This window comes from Corythoichthys intestinalis, chromosome 3 (genome assembly GCF_030265065.1).
Source record: "Corythoichthys intestinalis isolate RoL2023-P3 chromosome 3, ASM3026506v1, whole genome shotgun sequence".
Classification (NCBI taxonomy): domain Eukaryota; kingdom Metazoa; phylum Chordata; class Actinopteri; order Syngnathiformes; family Syngnathidae; genus Corythoichthys; species Corythoichthys intestinalis.
Window position 1 is genome coordinate 17,252,398 of NC_080397.1, and position 23,521 is coordinate 17,275,918.

At 40.6% G+C, this 23,521-nt stretch overlaps 1 protein-coding gene across 1 annotated transcript in view; it reads right to left on the reverse strand.

The window, feature by feature from the left end:
* LOC130913250 (DNA repair protein XRCC4-like) overlaps positions 1-23,521 on the reverse strand; it is a 41,086-nt gene that overhangs the window by 2,625 nt on the left and 14,940 nt on the right. The window contains exons 4-6 of the mRNA XM_057831711.1: positions 8,732-8,898; positions 8,237-8,380; positions 4,629-4,729 (exon numbers count right to left, since the gene is read on the reverse strand). Coding sequence (XP_057687694.1) covers positions 4,629-4,729; positions 8,237-8,380; positions 8,732-8,898 — 412 coding nt within the window. The remainder of the gene's footprint in view (positions 1-4,628; positions 4,730-8,236; positions 8,381-8,731; positions 8,899-23,521) is intronic.

Below are 23,521 nucleotides of genomic sequence, written 5' to 3' on the forward strand. Positions count from 1 at the left end.
GTGCAATGTCACAGAAACATGGGTTTTTTCCAATATTATGCTTTTGACGAAGAAAAAACGCCCAGAAACGTTGCAATACTATACACTTGGAAACCCACCACACCCATACATGCGCAATCTTGAAAACATCTGCATAATGACGTGAAATGGTAGGAAAAAATTCATTGATACACGAGTGGTGAGTAATTTTAAGTGACATGCTTTCAGCAAAGTAGATTTATAGACAAGTGCTTAGTTTGTGGGCGATGGGAGGGTAATCCCTTCATTGTGGGAATCTGACCCTATGACGCAGGAAGTCAGAGACCACCTCAAAGCTCGGGTTGAAGCAACCATGACCGACTTGGCAGCTGAAGTGTTTCTCTATGATACCTGAGGGGAAACTCTTTTAACTATACATTTATGCTTATGAAAGTAACCCTTTTTTAACAGGGAACTTTATTGGCTTGTTAACTATACTGGAAGGTGCTGAAACTCAAGTTTATTTCACAGTTTACGTCATTATTGAGCCAAATTGTTGCCTAGGTCAAAGGTGTCAAATTCATTTGATTCGCTGGCCATATTTATGGCAATTAGATCTCTTTTGGGCCAAACTAGTTTATTTTTGGCCAAATAAGTTACCTCACTGGCTGTCATTGACGGCGCTCAATCCATTCTGACTGGGAGAGAGTGCCTGTTTCCTGTTAATTTTAAGGCATTTATGGGCCGCTTCCGGCTCATTGGTCACTTTCAGTTGATTTTGGAGGCAATTTTAGATGATTTGGGCCATTTCGAGGTCACTTCCTTTTGATTTTGCATCATTTGTTGTTAATTTTAGGGCGTCCCTGGGCCACTTCCAGCTTATTGGTCACTTTCAGTTGATTTTGGGGGCAATTTCAGATGATTTGGGGCATTTCGAGGTCACTTCCTGTTCATTTTGGATCTTTTCCTATTCATTTCAAGGCATTTCCGGGCCGCTACCGGCCCATTGGTCACTTTCAGTAGATTTTGGGCAATTTCAGAGGATTTGGGGCATTTTGAGGTCATGTCGTGTAAATTTGGATCATTTCCTGTTGATTTTAGGGCATTTGCATGTCACTATCTGCTCACTGGTAATGTTCTGTTGATTTTGGGGAATTTACTTCCATTTTCTGATGAGTTTAGCATTCTGAGAGCATCAGAAAGCATTCTGGATGTCTTCCTGTATACATGTTTTGGATAGTTTCTTGTTGATTTTAGGACTTTTTTGAGGGTGTCTTCCAGCTGATTGATCACTTCCTGTTGTTTTTGAAGCATTTTTGCATCACTTCCTTGCCTTTGACGGTCTTAGAAGTCCAGTCCATTTTGACTCGGAAAGGGTGAATGTCTGTTTCTTGTTATTTTTAGGTTCCAGGTTATTTCCTGTTGATTGCGTGGCACTCCCTGTTGATTCTGGGGCATGTTTGGGTCACTTGTATGCCAATGACGATACTAGACGTCCAATCCATTTTAGGCGAATGAATGAATGCCCAGCACCATCATTGGCACTAAAAGGTGAGCATTTATAAACAGTCTTTCTAGTATAAGAGAATTGGACAGGTATCATTGTCAATAGCAAGCTATGAGCTGATTTTGCGTCACTCCCATGCAGGGGCGGACTGGTAATCTGTAGCTTCTGGAGGATCATAGAACGGCCGGTGCTCTGGACGGCCAGCGGCCGCCATACATACATCACTGTTTTTATCCCCCCTATCCTCTATGATTATCTACAGTTCGCATCCAATCTGACAGGTGGCAGCAATGCGCCTGGCTGTTAACCGCCAATCTGATAGGAGAAGAACGAAGAAAGCACAGAGTAGCCTACTTTGGTAATGCCTTACTCCTTGTGGAAGCAAAATAGCGACGAACGTGGATAAACAATATGGATGGTGGTGGCAAAAAAAGAAAAGAGAAGGGTGCCGTGGAGAAGGTTAGAAAGAAAAAACTGAAGAAACTCGAGAGCTTAGAATCGAAATGTCACAAGTTGACACACATGTTCACAAGCAGCAGTCTGGCAGCAACGGCCACGCCAGTTAGCAACAGCCCAGCCTCCGGCGATGGTGAGAGTGGGAGCGGCAGCCGCTCTCACGTGCAGCCGGTGCAGGGAAAGACAACAGATGAGGGAGATGATGATGAGCTGGTGGAAGTTCCCTAGACAAGCGCAGGGCAAGTAAGTAGGGATGAAGAGGGTTACTTGCTAGGTATACTGGCAATTGTTATCCACCAGGTAGCTACATTTTAAATGAAATAAATGGCAATTAAAGGCTTAGTGCCAGCTAGTCCCCGTTTCCAATCGTGTCAAGTTACAGTATGCTAGTCCTACTATCCCTCTCCTAAAAGAAAATATTTTAGGTGTAAAACAACGTATGCACACGCAGCAGCAATATTAATTCAGAAGAAATGTACCAAATATTAATAAAATGAATGGTTTTACTTTAAAGTTTAGGTAGTTAAATTGATATTATATACTGTATATTTTTCATCATTTACAGTGGGGCAAATAAGTATTTAGTCAACCACTAATTGAGCAAGTTCTCCCACTTCAAAATATTAGAGAGGCCTGTAATTGTCAACATGGGTAAACCTCAACCATGAGAGACAGAATGTGAAAAAAAAAAAAAAACCAGAAAATCACATTGTTTGATTTTTAAAAATGTTATTTGCAAATCATGGTGGAAAATAAGTATTTGGTCAATACCAAAACTTCATCTCAATACTTTGTTATGTACCCTTTGTTGGCAATAACGGAGGCCAAACGTTTTCTGTAACTCTTCACAAGCTTTTCACACACTGTTGCTGGTATTTTGGCCCATTCCTCCATGCAGATCTCCTCTAGAGCAGTGATGTTTTGGGGCTGTCGTTAGGCAACACGGACTTTCAATTCCCTCCACATATTTTCTATGGGGTTGAGATCTGGAGACTGGCTAGGCCACTACAGGACCGTAAAATGTTTCTTACGAAGCCACTCCTTTGTTGCCCTGGCTGTGTGTTTGGGATCATTGTCATGCTGAAAGACCCAGCTACGTCTCATCTTCAATGCCCTTGCTGATGGAAGGAGATTTTCACTCAAAATCTCTCGATACCTGGCCCCATTCATTCTTTCCTTTATACAGATCAGTCGTCCTGGTCCCTTTGCAGAAAAACAGCCCCAAAGCATGATGTTTCCACCCCCATGCTTCACAGTGGGTATGGTGTTCTTCGGATGCAATTCAGTATTCTTTCTCCCCCAAACACGAGAACCTGCGTTACTACCAAAAAGTTCTATTTTGGTTTCATCTGACCATAACACATTCTCCCAGTCCTCTTCTGGATCATCCAAATGCTCTTTAGTGAACTGCCTGGACGTGTACTTTCTTCAGAAGGGGGACACGTCTGGCAGTGCAGGATTTGAGCCCCTGGTGGTTTATTGTGTTACTGATAGTAGCCTTTGTTACTGTGGTCCCAGCTCTCTGTAGGTCATTCACTAGGTCCCCCCGTGTGGTTCTGGGATTTTTGCTCACCGTTCTTGTTATCATTTTGACGCCACGGGGTGAGATCTTGCATGGAGCCCCAGATAGAGAGAGATTATCAGTGGTTTTGTATATCTTCCATTTTCTAATAATCGCTCCCACAGTTGATTTCTTCACACCAAGCGTTTTACCTATTGTAGATTCAGTCTTCCCAGCCTGGTGCAGGTCTACAATTTTGTCTCTGGTGTCCTTTGACAGCTCTTTGGTCTTGGCCATAGTGGAGTTTGGAGTGTGACCGACTGAGATTGTGGACAGGTGTCTTTTATACCGATAATGAGTTAAAACAGGTGCCATTAATACAGGTAACGAGTGGAGCCTCGTTAGACCTCGTTAGACCTCTTTGACAGCCAGAAATCTTGCTTGTTTGTAGGTGACCAAATACTTATTTTCCACTCTAATTAGGAAATAAATTCTTTAAAAATCAAACAATGTGATTTTCTGTTCTTTTTCACATTCTGTCTCTCATGGTTGAGGTTTACCCATGTTGACAATTACAAGCCTCTCTAATCTTTTCAAGTAGGAGAACTTGCACAATTCGTGGTTGACTTAATACTTATTTGCCCCACTGTATATAGTGTTTTGTTTTCTGGTTAATACTTTCCAATGAAGGTTATGTATAAAGGATTTGTCTTGAAATGTTTATTGTATTTTCATTGAAATTCTTAATTTCTCAGCGAGTATTCAAGTTAAAATGTATAATAATGCAATGTGTAGTTCTTCATAGCCGCTTCATTTTTCCCTCAAAGTGCACGAAATTGATGCATTTTACAACAAAATGTAAAACCAAAACAAAAAAAATCTCCCGGGAGGGGTCATGCCCCAGGACCCCCTAAAAGGGTCTGTGTTTTCCTTCGTACAGCGATTCTTGTGGGCTGGTCTGAGTCAAAGTCCAGAGCTGCTTTTTAGTCCCAGTCCGCCCCTGCTCCCATGTCATACTTACGGGTCACTTCCTGTCAATTTTGTATCATTTCCTGTTAAATTTACAGGCATTACTACGGTTTTACGGCGCCAACATCAAAATAAAAACGTGATTTTGTATGTACTGTATTAATGAGCTACAACGTGCCTGTCAGGCAGGACAACCCTGTGGGCCAGACTGTCATTTTTCTTTGATAGAACACAAACCTGTGATAGGGATGGTGGGTTCCTGTGATGAATAACTGCTCTGAAATGTCTCCTCTCTTGTGTCTGGACTGTCATCTTCACCAGCAGAGACAGGATTATCTCTTGAAAAAACAAAAAAACAAAATGTGTCCATATTGTGTAAGATTTATTTGTGTGTACTGAAAATAATTTTACCAACCAAACTTAGTAGACCAAACCTTGAAGGTAATAAATCTGTGTAATTGGATTTCACAGGTTTGGCTGAAGTTCAAGGTGTTCATAAAGTCTATTTACCATTTCAAAAATTAATTATAAATGCAATTGATTATTTTCTCCAGATTTGTTCTATTGTAGTCAGTGTTAATTAAAGTTTTTAATCATATAGTTTGTGAAAGGTGCTTTTGAGTGAACCCCTAAAAAATGGCTACGTCAATGTGTCTAACGGTTTGTTGAAACAAAATTGGATAGGCAGACTCAGCCAAACTACAGCGCTATATACGAAAGAGATACACCATCATGTACGCAATTCGGAATTTTATGGAGATGGGGACAGTATTAGATAAAAAGAGGAGTGGGCGACCAAGAGCATCGAATATCGATCTTGTCTAACAATTCTTTTGTTGTTCTCTCACAAAGTCTGTGGCCTTCACGTTCACCAGATACCACTCTGGACTTCTTTATATGGGTCAAAGATAGCATATATCTACAGCAAACATAGCAAGAAATCGAGTACTGTCTTGTAGGGGCGTGGTGCTGTCAATGGCACTGAAACCAGAGCATTCACAACCAGTCTTTTCTGGGCATTTACAGTACATGTCAATTCCTGTTCATTTTAGGGTAATTACAGGTTACTTCCTGTTGATTTTGAGTCACTTCCTATTCATTTGGGGATATTCTTGAGCCGCTTCCTTTTCAGTAACCCAAAATCAACATGAAGTTACCTGAAAATGCCCCAAAATCAACAGGAAATAACCCGTAAATGTCCCAGAATTAACTCATTGTCTGGCATTGACTGCCACTGACGGCCATGTTCTCCCCGTACATGCATGGGTTTTCTACTGGTATTTCGGCTTCCTATCACATTCCAAAAACATGCATGGTAGGCTGATTGGACACTATTAGTCCCTATATACTAGTAGGTGTGATTGTGAATGTCAAGTGTCTGAACAGTATATGTGCCCTGGGATTGGCTGGCAGCCCATTCAGGGTGTACCCCGCCTACTGCCCATAGTTAGCAGAGATAGGCTCCAGCACCCTCACGACCCTCGTGAGGATAAGCAGTTCGGAAGATGAATAAATGTCCTCGAGTTGTAGAAAGGGTGCTGACGAATTAAATGGACAATTATTATCAGGGATGTCCCGCTGAAGATTTTTTGCTTCCGATCTATTTTTTTTTTTTTTTTTTTTTTTTTCCAAGATTGATCTTTTTAGACTAGTAAAAATAATGCAAAAAAATTCTATTTTTTTTATTGAACCAAGCTCTGACAGTACCTCAAAAATCAGGGGCGGATCTACCAAGGTGGCATGGGGGGCAAATCTCACCCTAAAAATCAGGCTTGCCACCCCAGTCGGCATCGATGGGAGAAAAAAAAAAAAAAAAAAAACTTTGGTCCATTTGACATTAAATGCGATCAATTAAATGGTGGTCTCAGTCAGGATCCCTTTATACAACTATGTTTCTCTATCAGTTTCTAAATGTCACTAATACCCTTTTCTAGTGGCTACATATGATTTCTTACCAAACTTTGATTCAATATGTATACACATCAGCCATATATTGACACAAGGGATGTAACAATTAGTTGATGTGGATCACTATATCAATTAGTGAAGCACAAATGAATGTAATTCGATCAAAATGCGAAATTATTATAAATTCAATACGCAATTTTGTTGAATATTATTTTTTTCATGAAAATCTGATGTTTCCTCAACAAACTTTTCATACACATAAAAATTGATATGTATTATTTGTTTTCTTTAGGTAAATTGGAGCTGATTATGTTAAATATGAGATGTATTAGTCAATAATAGAGCTGGGAATCTTTGGGCACCTCACGATTCGATTACGATTCAGAGGCTCCGATTCGATTATAAAACGATTATTGATGCACCCCCCCCCCTTTTTTTTTTTTTATTTTTTTTTTTATGTTTTGTACATTAGTTCCAAAATTGTTCAAAATACTCTCAGGCTAAACCAAACTACTATTTCAGTGTCAAGTTAACATATAGCAGTAAAAAAATATACAAAAATAACAGTAAATAAAAACCTCCAGTCCCCATTATGTATCAGCAGCCTTAAACTACATTCAATTAATTTAATGTTGTGAATCAACCGTTAAAGCTGTTAAAATTGCTCCCGTTATTCCATAATTTCCCTTTTGTCTACTTTCGACATTTGAAAGTTTTAAAACTATTTTAAAGATAGATTCAAGTCAATATTTTACCGATTTAGGAGTATTTTAGATAAAAAGTTAATTAGATTTGCTTGGAAGGTTCGCTATAACAGCCTTGCAGAGAAGTGTACTGCTTTAAGATGGCGGCCGTTTACTAACGCCCGCATCTAGCTTTTTGTAGATGTGCTGCTAACGCTACCGAATCTATATTGCATCTAGTCTTATATAAATGATATCTACAGTAACATTATGTGGATGTACTTTATAGCAGCTTTTCGGCAGCAGTCAGGTATGTTGTTGTGTTTTTTTTATCTCGTGGCATGAGTTGAGCTAGAGCCGTGAGTTGAGCATCGGCATTACCTGAGGGGCCGGGAAATGAGAAGCATGATGTTTAGCTACTCTCGCTCCGTTCCTCATTGTCCCGAAGACCGCGCGGCGCGCTGAGTGTGTTGTACTTCCGCTTTACTTGGAATATTTCAATAATCGGAATTTGGATGTTTGTGAATCGTTCTTGAATCTTCCACGGCCGAATCGCAAATAATCTAAGAATCAGAAATTTTGCACACCTCTAGTCAATAATGTATTATACATTCATGAAATATTTGCCACCCCTCAAAACGTTCCTGCCCCCCTTTCACAACCCCATAAATATTTTCCTAGATTCACCCCTGTCAACAGTATTACACAATGCTCTGTTACAATCATTGGTTTCTAAACAGCTGTAGTCTCACTCAGCGGATGTATTTTTCCTAGTGGTTTGAGTTAGCAGCCAAAAAGCACGATGGTACTGAAAACACGCACTACTGCATCGGACCCGATTGTGTGACCAAATCAGATACTGTCCGATACTCCCAAAATAGCCATATCAGGTGTCAATTTCGATACTGAGTTCCAAATTCCAACTTAATAATAATAATTTATTATTATTAAGTTGGAATTTGGATTTTAATTTTTCAATGCTAATTTAATGACCATTATCTTGTAATATATCTGTACAAACAAAGTCAGAGACAGAAAAATCAACATTCCTCCCCCACCACTGTATTTAGCTCATTGCCTGCCATTGACAACAACAGACATTGAGTGGATTGGACATTTCACGCCGTCAATTGCAGCCAATGTGTTAAATGAGTGCCCTGAAAAAGTTATTGGGAAAAAAAAATAATTTACATAGCTTTTGTAATACAAGTCCTAGAGCCCATGAAAGTCATATACTAGTAGACTGCAGCCAACCTTTGCTTCTTCTGAACATTGTCAAATGGTTTGAGAGCATCCTGCAAGCTTCGGATTTTGGTCTTCTTCTCATTGAGCACCATCACAAAATGGGCGTATAGATCCTGTGTCATTGTCTCCTTATCTTGAACATGACGTTCCAGCCTAGTAAGAAAGAGACCCAGACACAGAAGTGTTTTTGGGAGTGATTTGCTAGCAGTACTGAAATGTTAAAAGCAAAGCGCCATTTCCCAGAAAACACAAGCCTAGTTTGGAGCAATGGGTGTAACCTTCACTACTCAGTGGGACAACCGGAGATGATGTCATTACGGTTGACTGCTGTGCATAAAAACAGCTGGCAGCAAGTACGAAAAATCAACAAGTTTGGAAGCAAGCAGTTTTCACTGTTGACAAATATTACAGCATTACTATTCTGTCAGTGTTGGCATATTTTTGCCCACTATTACTTCGCATTTGAAGGCACGCCCCCCCCCCAAAGAAACCTCTCTAACTTACTCCTTTAGTATTTGCGTATGATCCTCTTTCAGTTTATGGTTATCCTCCAATAGCAGCAAGTTTTCCTTCTCCATTTCAGTGTTGCTTTTGAGCGACTGACCAATCATCTCTCGGATAAGCACCACTGGGTGTGGAGCAGGATGAAGCTTCATGGAGCCTAAGCGCACCTGAAAAGTGAATAAGGTCAGTCTGTCAGTTTGTCGACTGATGAATTTATCGCTAGTAGATGTCCAAATCCTTTTGAAGTGGGAGGGTTGGCAGTTGATGGCTCTTTTGTAATCTGAACAGTCACAAAGCGCAGAAATATGATTTTTGCAAGACTGCGTTCAGACTGAACGCATATCTGATTTCAATCGGACTACCGTATTTTTCAGACTATAAATCACGCCTGAGTATAGACCCCAACCACGTGACGTCACAACTCCGCCCCTCTGACTGGTGCCGCCATATTGTCCGTCAGCTCATCGTGTTTACATATTACCGCTACGTACATTCCTCCTATTACTGCGTGTTTTTCTGCTTGTCTAAGGAATCACCGCCTAGTAAACGAACCCCAAAACCTTCCTGACAATCGTTAACATTGATTAATCAAAATGGTGAAGGCATGTGTGGCGGTTGGTTGCAGTAACAGAGAAGATAAACGGTCATTTTAGTAGTTGCTGTGTGCCCATTGTTAAAAGGGCAAATTTCTAAAGCAGCACGGTTTGTTTATCTCGGTCCATGATGCGTTTGTGTCGACAGCCGTTACACAGCGGCGAAAACATCAATATGATGCCAAACCGATCGCAGACATCATCAGACGGAGACTACGAAGCTCGTCGCCACGGTCGCGCTTGTTGTTGGTGAGCGCAACAACAGGTGTTGTGCCGAAAAATAGCCGCCCTGCGTGACATTTTACAATCGTGACAACGGTGGTGGTGGTGGTACGACGCTCAGCTGACCAAATGTCGGTTTATATTCGGGCCGGTGCCGATTTCGAGTACCCGACTCCTCATCGTGACATAAACTGGAGTATGATTGGAAATTTTGTGGTCTCAGGACGAGCTATGACGCACGGGACGGGACCGGATGGGAGGAAACATCGGTTCGGGGATCAAATATGGATCTGGCGACAGGATCGACCGAAGCTTTTCCAAATAACGGCTTTTATGCAACTGATCCAATGAGTTTGCAGCGTCTGAAAGCACCGGGGCTTCGATAATTTGCAAGTGAATCCACCTTTAGAAACTACGATCATTGACAATACGGACACACAATGACGGACAATATGGCGGCACAATACAGCGATTACGTGATTGTGTGACGTTGGTGATTGGGGTCTATAAGTCGCACCAGCCCCAAAATGCGCAATGAAGAGGAAAAAAAAAACATATAAGTCGAATTTTGGGGGGAAATTTATTTGATAAAATCCAACACATAGAGCAGATATGTCATCTTGAAAGGTAATTTAAAATAAAAATTCAATACAGAACAACATGCTCAATAAGTGTACAGTATGATAATGTTACATGATGCATGAACAACGAAATGCGAACGTGGCCGGTATGTTAACGTAACATAGCTATTAAGAGTTATTCAGATAACTATAGCATAAAGAACATGCTAACAAGTTTACCAAACCATTAGTGTCACTCCAAAACACCAAAATAACATGTGAAATGATATAATAATGTGTTAATAATTTCACACATAAGTCGCTCCAGAGTATCAGTTGCACCTCCAGCCAAACTATGAAAAAACCCGACTTATAGTCCGAAAAATACGGTAGTCCCCCAATCTGATTTTTAGGGCTGACTGTTCACACTAATTTTAGCAAGTGTCCAAATTAGATTTGGGTCTGATCAGAGTGGGCCATATTACTGACACACCTGACAAGTTGTTATGGTAACGGAGAGTCAAAACCCATCTGAGCTGTTCAGACTGAGAAGCATCTTGTCCATATCTGATATGGAACTACCTCCTGTTTGTGGTTCCAATCAATTTCCCCCAAAAAATCTGATTTCTGTGCTTTGTGACTGTTCAGACTCCAAAAAATGCCATCCAGTTCCAATCTGGGTGGGCTAAAAAATAAATTTTGGCTGCCAGTCTGAGTAAGGCCTTTAAACCACATATGGGGAGTAGTTTCATATTAGATAAGAAAAAGATGCTTCTCAGACTGAACAGCTGACATGGGTTTTTGGCTGTCATTGACGTCACTCAATGCTGGATTACACCTTCTTGCCACAGCAAATTGTCAGGTATGTAAATAATGTGGCTCAATTTCGGCAGGCCCCAATCTGATTTGGACACTTCCTACAAACAGTGTGAACACTCAGCCCTAAAAATCAAATTTGAGGAGGAATCCGATTGGAATAAGATATGCTTGCAGTCTGAACGCAGAAAAGCATCTTGTCCATATTTTATATGAAACTATCTCCTGTATGTGGTCTCAAACAGTCTCGCAAAAATTGAGATTTTTTTTTGCTTTCTTGACTGTTCAAACTACAATAAAGCCATCTAGTTTCAATCTGGATGGGCTAAAAATTGGATTTTTACTGCCAGTATGAACAAGAATAAGAGCTAACTTTGGGCCTAGCAACACAAATAGTTGGATGAATTATCAAAACAGAACTCAACTGTCATGGTGAAAAAAATAAACTTGACCTCTCATCACCAGTGCCTTCCAAAATGTGCATTTCAGTTTCAGTAAACATTTGCGCTTGTGTGCCATCCCAAGATGATCGTACGAAGGTGCAACAGACCATTACATCACATTTTCTCTGAAGTGTGGGACTTTATGTGATGATGAGGTGTTTTCATCCGTCTGGGAGAAATACAGGAGGGATTCATAGCCAAACGGCTAAACGAAATACAGAAGGGATTCATAGCCAAACGACTAAACTAGGGGAGTCAACACACAGTTTCCTCCAATTGCTTCTTGTTTAAGATTTCACAGGAGACGCAAACATAGTGGGTGTTATTAACTCATTCACTACCACTGACAGCGATAGACTTCGAATCCATTTGAACTGGGAAGTCTGGCATTGAATGATCATGTTTTTCGGTCATTGACTGCAATAGACATCCAGTTGGTTTTGGCCAGGAGGTGGCAGCCAAATATTTAATTAATTAATCAATAATAATAATAAGTTTAGACTGACTTTTTTTTTTTTAACTCAGAACTCAAGATTTTAAGTAAACTGGACCTTGTTATGGTCTGCAAATGTGGAAAACAAGGTGGATCCCAAAGCAGACAACAAGGGATGCGTTCAAAGGTTTATTAATTACAAAAAAAAACATGCGATCGCAAAAAGGAGGGATAACAAAAAGGCTCCGTGACAGCAAGTCGACAGGGATCACTAAACCTAACCCGAGGGTAAACCAAGGTGTTAGGCAGTGAGCCAACAAGGAAACAAGCTAAGACACTGAGGCACCTGCACAAGGTAGAGGACTCCAAAATGAGGGCAGCAGATTCACAAACTACGGCAGGGTTAAAACTAGGTAAATGTGAATGACAGGACCGAAAGTACAAAACGTCCGATAGCGACCAGCAAGGCAAAATCTCGGCACTCATCCTTGGGTCGCCTGCATTTAAATACACCACTGATGACCTTTGACGCAGGTGCTACCAAGGAAAACCGCACACATTCTGTTATGAGAACACAATCTGACCAGCTGCCGAATGTAACAGACTTCAGTAAAGTAGTAGAAGTCAGGTAACTAGTTTGAACTCAAAATTTTAAGTAAACTGAACTTCAGTTTAAGTAAATACACGCGCAGACAACTACGCACACTGCTGGCTCGAGGGCAGTTGGACACTCATCCACTCTGGAGTAGCCCACAGTAAGAGACTACGAACAGATGTGGGCATACTTATTGCCCCCCCGGATCGGTGCCTGTGCATTGAGGTTTACCCTGGTAGACAAAAGGGTAGTCTCCTTCCGCCTTCCTGACTACTGTTTGTGCTAATGCACCAAATTATGCAGCTCAGACTACCCACCTTTTTCTTAAGTCTTTGGAAGGAGGGGTTGCTGTAGAGTGCTCTTTCTGGGGACTCCCTCATTCTTCTGGGGGACTTATATGCTCACATGAGCAATGACAGCGATACCTGGAGGGGCATGATTGGTAGGAACGGGCACCCTGATCAGAACATGAGCGGTGTTCTATTATTGGACTTCTGCGCTCATCATGGATTGTCAATAATGTACACCATGTACAAGAATAAGAGTGTCTTACATACAGTATGTGCCCTTGGCACCAGAACAACCTAGGCCACAGTTCGATGACTGACTTTGTAGTCGTGTCATCGGACTTGCAGACACATGTCTTGGATACTTGGGTGAAGAGAGTGGCGGAACTGTCAACCAATCACGAACTGGTGGTGAGTTGGCTCTGATGGTGGGGTAAGCCTGGCAGACTCAAACGTTTTGGTCTGCAAGGAATGGCTAGTGGAGTCCCCTGTCAGAAGTAGGGGTGCAACGGTTCAGTTAGCCCACGGTTCGGTTTGAACCTCGGTTTTGGGATCACGGTTTCGGTTTGGTTTTGCATTTTTTATTTTATTTTTTTAAACTGCCTTTATTTTGCTTTTAAAAAAATGAAATAAACACTTAAAATGTAAACATTTTCGACTGTTAAAATGCCTCTTAGCTCTTTGGCTAGTGTAGTGACTGACTACTGAAATACACACACAGTAGTAAAAAAGTTACTTGGCAAAGTAACTGGTGGTACCTCTCATGTTTTTTTTTGTTTTTTTTTCATTTAAAAAAAAGCAAACCCAAAAACATAGTAACCTTTGCTATGTTTGGAGGTCATTTAATGTTGTGAATCAACCGTTAAAGTTGATCAAATTGCTCCGGTTTTTTGCATTAGTTCCCTTCTGTCTACTTTCGACATGTGAAATTTTAAAACGGTTTCATCCTTTAAAGATAGACTCAAGTCAAGATTTTGCCGATTTAGGAGTATTTTAGATAAAAAGTTGCTTACGTTCGCTCGTAAGGTTTACTACAACAGAGCCTTTCTGAGAAGTGTACTGCTCTAAAATGGCGGCTGTTTACTAACACTACCGAGTGTGTCATTTCGCATGTAGTTCTATATGCATGAGATACAGTATCCAGGCGTAGATTGTATGTTGTCGGCTAAGTCAGGTAATATTGGAGCCACCTAGCCGAGCATCACGTTTGCTACAGCGTCTCAACAAACACTCTTCCCTCTCCGAGTCTCTGACTTTTCTCACGTCATTCAACCAATGCATTGTCTCGTTGCAGAAACGGTGACCAAATCCGAACAGATGAAAAAAAAAACGTAATGCACGAAAAACGTGCAGATTTTGAACGTAACGTACGGCGTACACATTTAAAAATGAGTGCTCACTTGTACAAATTACGACGAGACCGTACAATTTGACAGGTATGAATTATAGTGGACCGTCACAGTTAGGTAGTAGCACTCTGTAGCACGGGACGTCCAACTTCCAACTATCAGTGGTCAGGGCGAAACTATGTGCTTTAGCGAAATCATCTTCGATGGCTTTGCGTGCCATTTCATAAATGTCGGGGATTACGTTGTTGGAGAAATATGTCCGCGAGGGAACAATGTGACGTGGGTCAAGCGTTGCAAATAAATTAACGAAGCCCGCCGTGTGTTTTTACTGGTGTCATCTTCGGGGTTGTCCTACCCTGAGAAAGTGATATCTGTGGGTGATGCCGGCTGAGGTGCCGGAGTCATGTTATAAAAGTGTTGCCATTAGCATGGGGAACACGCGCTGAGCAATGCTTGCAATTTTTTTTTCTTCAGTATTTTATCTCCTCTCTCATTGTAAACCACGGGGAAACCAAAATGTTGCTACACCGCAGATTTGAAAGAGGCCGGTGCTTCCTCAAAATTCGGTCTCTCCACTCTTCCGCTCGCCATAGCTATTTGTTTTCTTTCTTGTTGCACTTTCACTTCGCTCGTAAGCGAGAGAGGGCGTTACTCGGCTTCTATTACACAGGTGCTTGACAGCGATCCGACATTTACTTGCGGGGCAGGAATTTCTCCACAGCGGTGCTTCACGTCACACACAGGCACACAGAGCTCGATCAATTCATTCCACAAGCGTTCGGAATACATTAATTGCAAAACCGAAAAGGCACGGTTCATAAAGGCGTATTGAACCGTACAGGGCGAACCGTACGGTTCGGCTTTGAACCGCAAACTAGAGCAGGGCGGTAAACCGAAAATTTACCGTCACCGAAATTCTTAACGATGACCGACGTAATTTTGACCATGTCGGTAAATTCGGTAAATTAATAAAACAAGAAAATATAGTCTTTTCATCCCGCTTTGATTCTGTGTTGTCCGTCTATGTTCATTCCCCTTTAAGAAACCGTCAATGGGCTTACGTAGGGAGTCACGTGATCATCAAGGAGCCAATCAAACAAAAGCCCAGTAAGCTAACGCTAGCAGCTAACGCTACAAGCAAAACGTGATGGAGTGTGGCTTAAGGGAGGTTCACCAAACTTTTAACCGACATTTAGTAGACTCTTGGTGGCATCCAGACGGGCTTTCACCCGCTGTCCTCCCTGCTGTTCTCACAATTTCCGGAGATGGTGCTTTCAGTGCTTTCTACTGGTAGCCAGGCTAACGCTAGCTAGCGGCTAACGCTACAAATGAACGTGATGTAGTCGGATAGCGGCTCTAACTTGTCGAAACGGCTGAACTTAATGAGTGGATTGGGCACGGACTGCATCTAGCAATTACTATGTGGCATTATTTTGTATCTGTCTGTGTGTGATTCCTCTGATAGCTTTTGTGATGGTAAAGCATTCAGCTTAAAGTACAATCCAACGGCGAAACTTATAATGACCGAGAAATGGCCCCAGCTATTTTTCTGTATGTGCTTATTTCTGTGTCATTATTGCTATCATAAAATCTTAAGCGTTTCATTTGAAGAAGATCAATATAGCTTTAATGTGTGTGTGTCTCTCTCTGTTTGTTTGGGGTTTCATTTGTGCGTGCATTTATTAAAAAATGCACTGGGGGGGACCCTGAAACCATAATGTAAACACTTGTATTTAATAATTATGTCACAGCAGCCATTAACAAGTTGTCTTTTTGAAGTGTACTGTTCAAGCTGCAAGTCATTTGTGTTACAATGACATGTTTGCACAGGCATATTGATTTTGATAATGTACATTGTTCAAGTCATACACGCTGTTATAAATGTTCATACTTGAATTCTTATTGCTTACATTACATTTTTATAAACTTAATGTTTAGACTGCATGTACAATTGTTAAATACAGTATATGAAATTGAATGCTGGTAAATAAATCAACAAGAAACAGTTAATCTGTATTTCATGCATTGATTCAGATTTTCAAATTATATAACAGTACGCTTGGGCGAATTTATCGTCATTTATCGTTATCGAGATAAATCTGCTCAATTTATCGTGATACATGTTTAAGGCCATATCGCCCAGCCCTACCGCAAACCGTTGCGCCGCTAGTCAGAAGGCGCTTCAACTCCCATCTCTGCCAGAGCTATGAAATCCCGGATACAAGCGGCCGAAATGAGTTTCTTCCGCAGGGCTCTCCCTTAAAGATAGGGTGAGAAGCTCAGAAGAGACGCTGCTCCTCTGCATCGGAGAAGCCGGATCAGTTGGCTAGGGCATCTGATTAGGATGCCTCCTAGACACCTCCCTGGTGCCGTTCCATTGGGTGGGGGCCACAGGGCTGACCCAGGACACGCTGAAGAGACTATAGCCGCTGTCGCACTGTAGGAACTATCCGCAGTTCTTAGAACGTTTTACAGGACAATGACATCATTTTGCGTGTTCGCACATGTAGGAACTAGGGAGCAGGAACTCAAGTTCCGAGAACCATTTGATTTCCTACTCTGAGGTAGGGACTTACAGTGGGGCTGTATGAACTTGATTACATGGGTATTTGGTGATTCGCTGAAACCAGCAGCGACACCCCTCCCATACGCACATGTTTCGAGAAGCCACCATACATTAAAAAAATACCCTGTACTAAATCTGTGTGCTCTTCCAGTCTCGTCGTTATACGCTGGATTTGCCCGCCGCTGGAAACTATTCCCTTCAAACATGCAAGAAGTGCCGCTGTGTCCTCAACGGTCTTCACTACGTTGTTTTCCGTTCAGCTTAGTTTTCACAGTTTTATTTTGCCAGAAGTGGGTGGTGCGAGTAAACATTGCAGACTACAATGTCACAGCAGTTTGCATCAGGCACAGTACCCATGTGCGAATACGACTGTCTGGCGAAGGATAGTTCCTATGACTACTGGAGAGGCCTAATAGTTAAAGGAACTAAGTACTCAGGTTCCTACAGTCCAAAAGTGGCTATGTCTCCTTCTGGAACTCCCGGAAGAGCTGGAGGGAGGGAAGTCTGGGCTTCCCTGCTGGGGCTGCTGCCCCCACAACCCAACTTTGGATAAGTGGGAGAGAATGGATGGATGAATGCATCTCCTTGATTAAGCTACTCTGTTCAGCAGTGTTAATCTTACATAACTAATAGCAGGGCAATCACCTTCTCAACAAAACTGTCACTTTAACAAACTGGTTAACTGTTGTTTGTTTATTGGCTTAGTGGTCCGGATTTTCGCCTTCTTGCCACAGCGCAATTTGTCCACTCAAGATCTGTGAGTTGCACGCTGTGATGTGCTGGAAAACCAGAAGGTCGTGAGGTGCTAAATCTTAATGGGCTGTGTCAAAGTTTCAGTCCCACTGTAATAAAGCTGACATCTTCAAAAGCACTCAGAAAATGTGTACTTGTCTTTTTTGTCTTGGGCTGATTTTGTCCTGGCAGGCCATACAGCTGTTTTCCTCTTCACTGGCTAACATGTTAGCAAGAATGCTTTGTACCACACGGGTAGATGTAAAATAATCTGCTCAATCTGTCCACTTTGCCTTTCGCGTTTATTTATTAGTATAGTTTCATAGGCCTGTTGCCTAGTTTCATAGGCCTGTTGCCCTTCAGAACTGCCTGTCGACCAACATTTTACATTCTTCCAAAACCAGAGCATTAGCCGCCAGTCTTTCCGATTCTTAGGGCATTTACAGCAACTTTCTGTTCATTTTAGGGCATTTACAGGTCACTTCCTGTTGAGCTTGAGTCACTGCCTATTAATTTGGGAAGACTTACTTCTTGTTCTATAATCCAAAATCAACAGGAAGTGACCCAAAATCAACAGGAAGCAAACCATAAATGCTTCAAAATCAACAGGAAGTGACTAAAAATCAACACCAAATTACCTGAACCACCCCAAAATTAAACTCCTTGCTTGCCATTGACCGCCATAGACGTCCAATCCGTTTAAAGTCGGAGGGATGGCAGTGACTGAATGAATGATCATTCGCTGCTCCCCTCCCAAGTCAAACGATTTGGACGTCTACTAGTGATAAACTCAAGGGGATCAACAGTTTTATTAATAAAATGACTTAATGGATAAATAAAACATATTGTAAGTGGAAACTTCACATAGGCAGACCACCCCAGATCTAAGAAGAAGGATGCTCATAAAGCACAGTGCAAAATAGGAATGTTACATGGATCCAGTGCAGACTCTCCAGGGGAAAAGTGTGTGACACTGGGATGTGACTCACCATTTGGGCAAGATGTACTTCTAATAATACAAAATGATGAGTCTTAGCTTGGTGAAAGGAATGGCTGATTAAAGACACTGAAGATATGCTCACGCCCCGATTGGCAAAGACAAAATGCTGAGTGTTACTGCACGCTAACTATCCATCTCAAATAATTGCATCCATAAATTACAAGCTGCTTTTTTTCAAGCCCTTTCATCTGTGCTATAATCTTCCACCAATTTGCTCTTGAACCTGCTGCTGCCTGTTAACTGATAGTAAAATAAATCAGTTGGCAATAAATCAGCTATGTGATGGAGATAATGTAAAGTACAGAGGTGATGTAATATCAAATTATGCAATACATTTCAATAGGATTATGATAGAGTACCGGAATTTGGATAGCAAACATTTTATGCGGATTTTATGGCTTCCGATCCGATTTTTTTCAAGATATACAGTATTTTGCCCATGCCCATTCCCATACTGATTCGATACCTATATTTTTAGACCAGCAAAAATAAGGGGAGAAATTATGTTTTTATATTAAACCGAGACGACGCTCTGTTACTATCATATTAGTTTAAGAGCAGTAGTCACACTCATCGGATATATTTGGCTAGTGGTTGGATTTACTGCACCCGAAGAGCACAATGGTACTGAAAACACATGACATAAAATCGGATGCGATATCGTGACCAAATCAGATACTACCCTATAGTCCAAAAATAGCTATATCTGGCGCTGATACACTACACATTAGAGCAGCGGTGTCAAACTCAGTATGGTTCGCGGGCCACTTTCACTGCAATTATATCTCAAGTGGGCCGGACCAGTTTATTTGTTCCCAAATAAGTTAACTTACTGGCTGCTATTGACAGTGCTAGATGTAATACATTTGGAATTCCAGTTCAAATGGATTGGACGTCTAGTGCCATCAATGGCAGCCAATGAGTTAAAAAAGTGCCCTTCAAAAGGTTAAAACAAATTTAAGCCTTATCATAATAATTACATTTGTCTGAAAATTATCTTCCCGATATTGTCCAACTCCAAAAAATACGATACCAATATCAAACTGATACCGATATACGCGGTCATGAATTTAACATATTACGGCTAATTGTATTGTGATGCCTCACTGGATGTTTTAATAATGACAAATGTAACAACTTCAACCCCCACCCCCCACCCCCCCCCACCCCCCAAAAAAATCTGTGAAAAGTAAAACAACTTCAACTGAAGTTATGAAAAAAGTTGTTTTTGTTTGTTTTTTTAATCAAGTGCAAGTGCAAATTGCCAATAAGGCACCACTATACCACATATGGCTCACACAGTTTTTCTGGCTCAAAATCACAACAAAGGCACACAGCTTCAGTACAGTGAATGAGGTAAAGGATTGACATATGAAAACCAACTGGCAATAACTTTTCAAATAAAAATTTTATATTTCATTATTTTTCAATCATTTATTGTTCTTCTAATGTTTGCACCATGGACACAAATGATCTGCTCTCATAAGAAATCCCAGGCATCTTCGTTTGGAGACATCTAATGGTCAATAAGCATAACTGCTGTGCTAAGCTGTGACCAGCCCTTGTACAAAGGCAGAAGGCTTCTACATTCACTTTGAAGGCAACATGCATTATTGGCCTAAAACCAATGATGAAAAACTGATGATGAGGTTATTCGATATCCTTTTAAAATGCTTATATCAGACAACTTAAATAATAACAACCACGATTCAAACAAAATACTATACATTTTCCAGACTGGATGAGCTAGCACTAAGTCGTGTAATGGTTTTGAGCCACTGTTCTCTGAACAAACACAATTATTTATAATATATTGAGCAAAGTTCAAGCATACAATAGCAAACAAATACTATTTACCTTAAAGGAGTTCTTTAAAGACTTAAAAACAAGCAAATGAATAGCATTTTACCAATGGTTTATCCCACTTCCCGTATACACACCCTTAAATCGGAAGTAACAAGGGCAACACCTTAGTCCAACCATGCTGCATGCTTGTGGAATTTGTTTGTTATTGATTCCAGGTCTTTGTAGAAAGAAGAAAGGGAGCTTAAAATACTCTCATTTATTTTCTTGAGCATCTGCTTTTCCCTTGAGACAGAGATAAACCTAAAGGTCAATTCGCCTCTTCTAAAGGTGTGGGAGGTCTAAGATGTTTGAACTAAAATAACACAATAATTGTAAGGCAAAAACTTGCAACCGGACATTCGTTTGATAATCATTGATCATTTGTTCATCACTAGAAATTGATTGATCAGGATATCAGATTTTAAATCTAAGTCAAATGACAATGTGGTCCAATGTGTGGTCTGATGTTTGTTTGTGTGCCCCCCCACAGCTAAAGCAGACCAGAAGGTCAAACGAGAGCAGAAGGTGTAAAAGATGAGGTCTCCTGAACACGTCAGAGTGAAAGTGATACTCAGTGAGCAGCAAAGGTAGAAATATTTGCTTGTCATCACAGCCGATATAAGGATTTAACACTACATACCACACAGGTCACAGAACATAAACATTAATGTCATTAATCGTACAACTCTTTAGCCGCCATTAACAGCGCTAGACGACCAATCGATTTTGAATGGGAGAGGCTGGCAGTAAGTGATTGCCGAAATTTACCATAATTTGATCCATAACCATACATTTCTCCATTATCAGAGGTATAAGAATTTATTTTCCATACTTAATACCTTAAGTAATCGTCGGTCACACATGGTCATTTTTTTTCAACGTGTTATCGCCCACATTTAAGCACGATCATCAAGCAAGCAGGAAAGTGGCATTCCGACAGAATGACAGTAGTAGGAAGTGACCTTGTGTGCTGTGGATAAAAAGTGCGGAGAGATCAGCGCCATCAGACACCACGCAAAGGCGTGGGGACAGATAGAGAGCAGGAAGTGAGAGGCGGGCGCTGCCAGGCCACACCTGATAACAAAGATGTTCGTTCCCACAGTCACTGAGGGAGGAAAGCTTCTAATAAAGTACTTGAAAGATCAAATCATAAAAATGACGTAATGGTACAAACCACATAAAATGAAAACTTCAACGAATTCACACACTCTTATGAACCCTTTTTTCTTTTGTTTTTATGCACTGGTATGGGAAAAGTGTCACAAACTTGCAGTCCAGGGGCCACCTGCAGCCCACGAGACAATATTTTGCATTTCCTGTGTGACATCCAAATGTAGCATTAGTGTTGCTCGTAGTGCTTTAAATAAAATAAATGTATTATTTGAGTGATCTATTTTGAAAAGAATATTGATATAAAATAGTGATAAATTGAGTCGTCAAGTATTATCAGGTGGCCGATAATATTGGCCAATAAAAGCATTTAAAAATAATATCAGAAATGATTAATATCACCTTTAAGTCAAGCCTTTGTAAATGGGCCGGTCAAAATTTAACACAGCTATGCATAGAATGTCTGACGATGCTTGGGATTTGTTAGCTGAGGGGAAAGACCCTAATCACTCATGGTGCGCAAATAAAATGAAAAATAATGAATTATAAACTTAACTACTGCATTACAAGAAAGAAATAGTCTATAAGAAAAGTAATAAAACACATAATTTATCATTAAAAGTCTGTGCAAAACCACAGCAAAATGCATCTTGGGATTTGTCACTCGTTGGCATTGTCTGGATTCTGGTCCTGTGATTGCCCGCCTGTACTTGTAATGCTTTGTCGTCCCCTAGTGGTGCTTTGGGGTAGCTAGCGTAAACGTGATTTATTTGTGAATTATTCCTTTTATTTAATTTACAGACATTTTGGCTTATTTGAATGTTAAGCCTGCGACCGTATATATTGGTATCGTATTTTGGGAGTTATACATCATTGGGATCTCTTATCAGTTGAAAGTCATTATTGGACAACTCGAAAAGAACTTTTAAAAAATAAGCAAATTAAAAAAAGCCACGAGTAAGCTTGTGATCACACACAGCTTAACACATTGTCTGCAACGGATGGCAATAGATGTCCAATCCATTTTAGCTGGGAAGAGCCATCGATGGAAATGGATTGGACGTCTATTGCTGTCAATAGGTGTTTTCAATATCAATTTCCTTCTTTTACTAACTACCACAACACATATTCTTTGTCCTGGGCTGACCGTGAATGAGTTAAGCTCAAGAATGACACCACTAAAAGGATTTAATTGGAATTATACGCAAAGTTTAATGTTTCATGAATTATGTTTTAACTCTTTTTTTTTTTTTTAAATTGCCTGCCATTGACGGCAATAGACGTTTAATCAATTTTAACCGGGAGGCCTGGCAGTCTAAATTTCAATTGATTGGACGTCTATCTCAGTCAGTGGCACTGAAACATGATCGGTCCCTGCCAGCTGTTTGTCAGCTGTGCATTAATTTAACCGGATTTTTAAAACCTGGTGACATAAAAATACTTGACAAGACCTGCAAAGTAATTCAGAGGAGTTATGCAAAGCCCACTTTCCTAGAAACAGTATTCATTCTCTTCTCAATGACAGAATGGTACTTAAATATGCACTGAAGTAGAGAAAATATCTTACTCGACAACGTAAAACACCTGCTTAGGTAGCCAGAAACGCCTCAATTACATTCAGTATTTCGACTTTTGGGGTCAGATTCGTAAAATATTAATGTCAGGTCAAGTTCAACACCTGTTTCGTCCTGACACACCTTTCTTATTTCTCAGGAAACCCTGCCGAATATCTGACTATCTCTGCACCCTTAAATTATCTTGCTGGAAAAATAGGCTTCACTTCTACAAACATGGAATTCACAGTAGTGCAGCCTTGAGACATTTTAATACCATTACCTGTGGAAAAAATTAAAAGATGTAAAAAAAATAAAATAATAATAAATAAATAAATGAATGAATAAATAAATAAATAAATTGTACTACATTATATTACATTGATACACTAACTGACTACATTAAAACAATAAATGAATAAAATTGAATAAAATCTGCAGATTTTCGCCTCTTTTTACAAAGCATGGCTCAGTGGTAGAGTAGTTGTTCCCCACCCCAGAGTTCGTAGGTTTGATATAGTGTCTTTGAGCAAGATACTGAACCGCACGTTTCTCCTGTTGTTGCGTCATTAGTAAGTAATGAGCATATAGTGTCGAAGTGCTTTGAGTGCCTTGATGCTGGAAAGGCGCTATAAAATTTGTAATTCTATTTATCATGGGGGGATGCACAAAACGCAACACAGAGA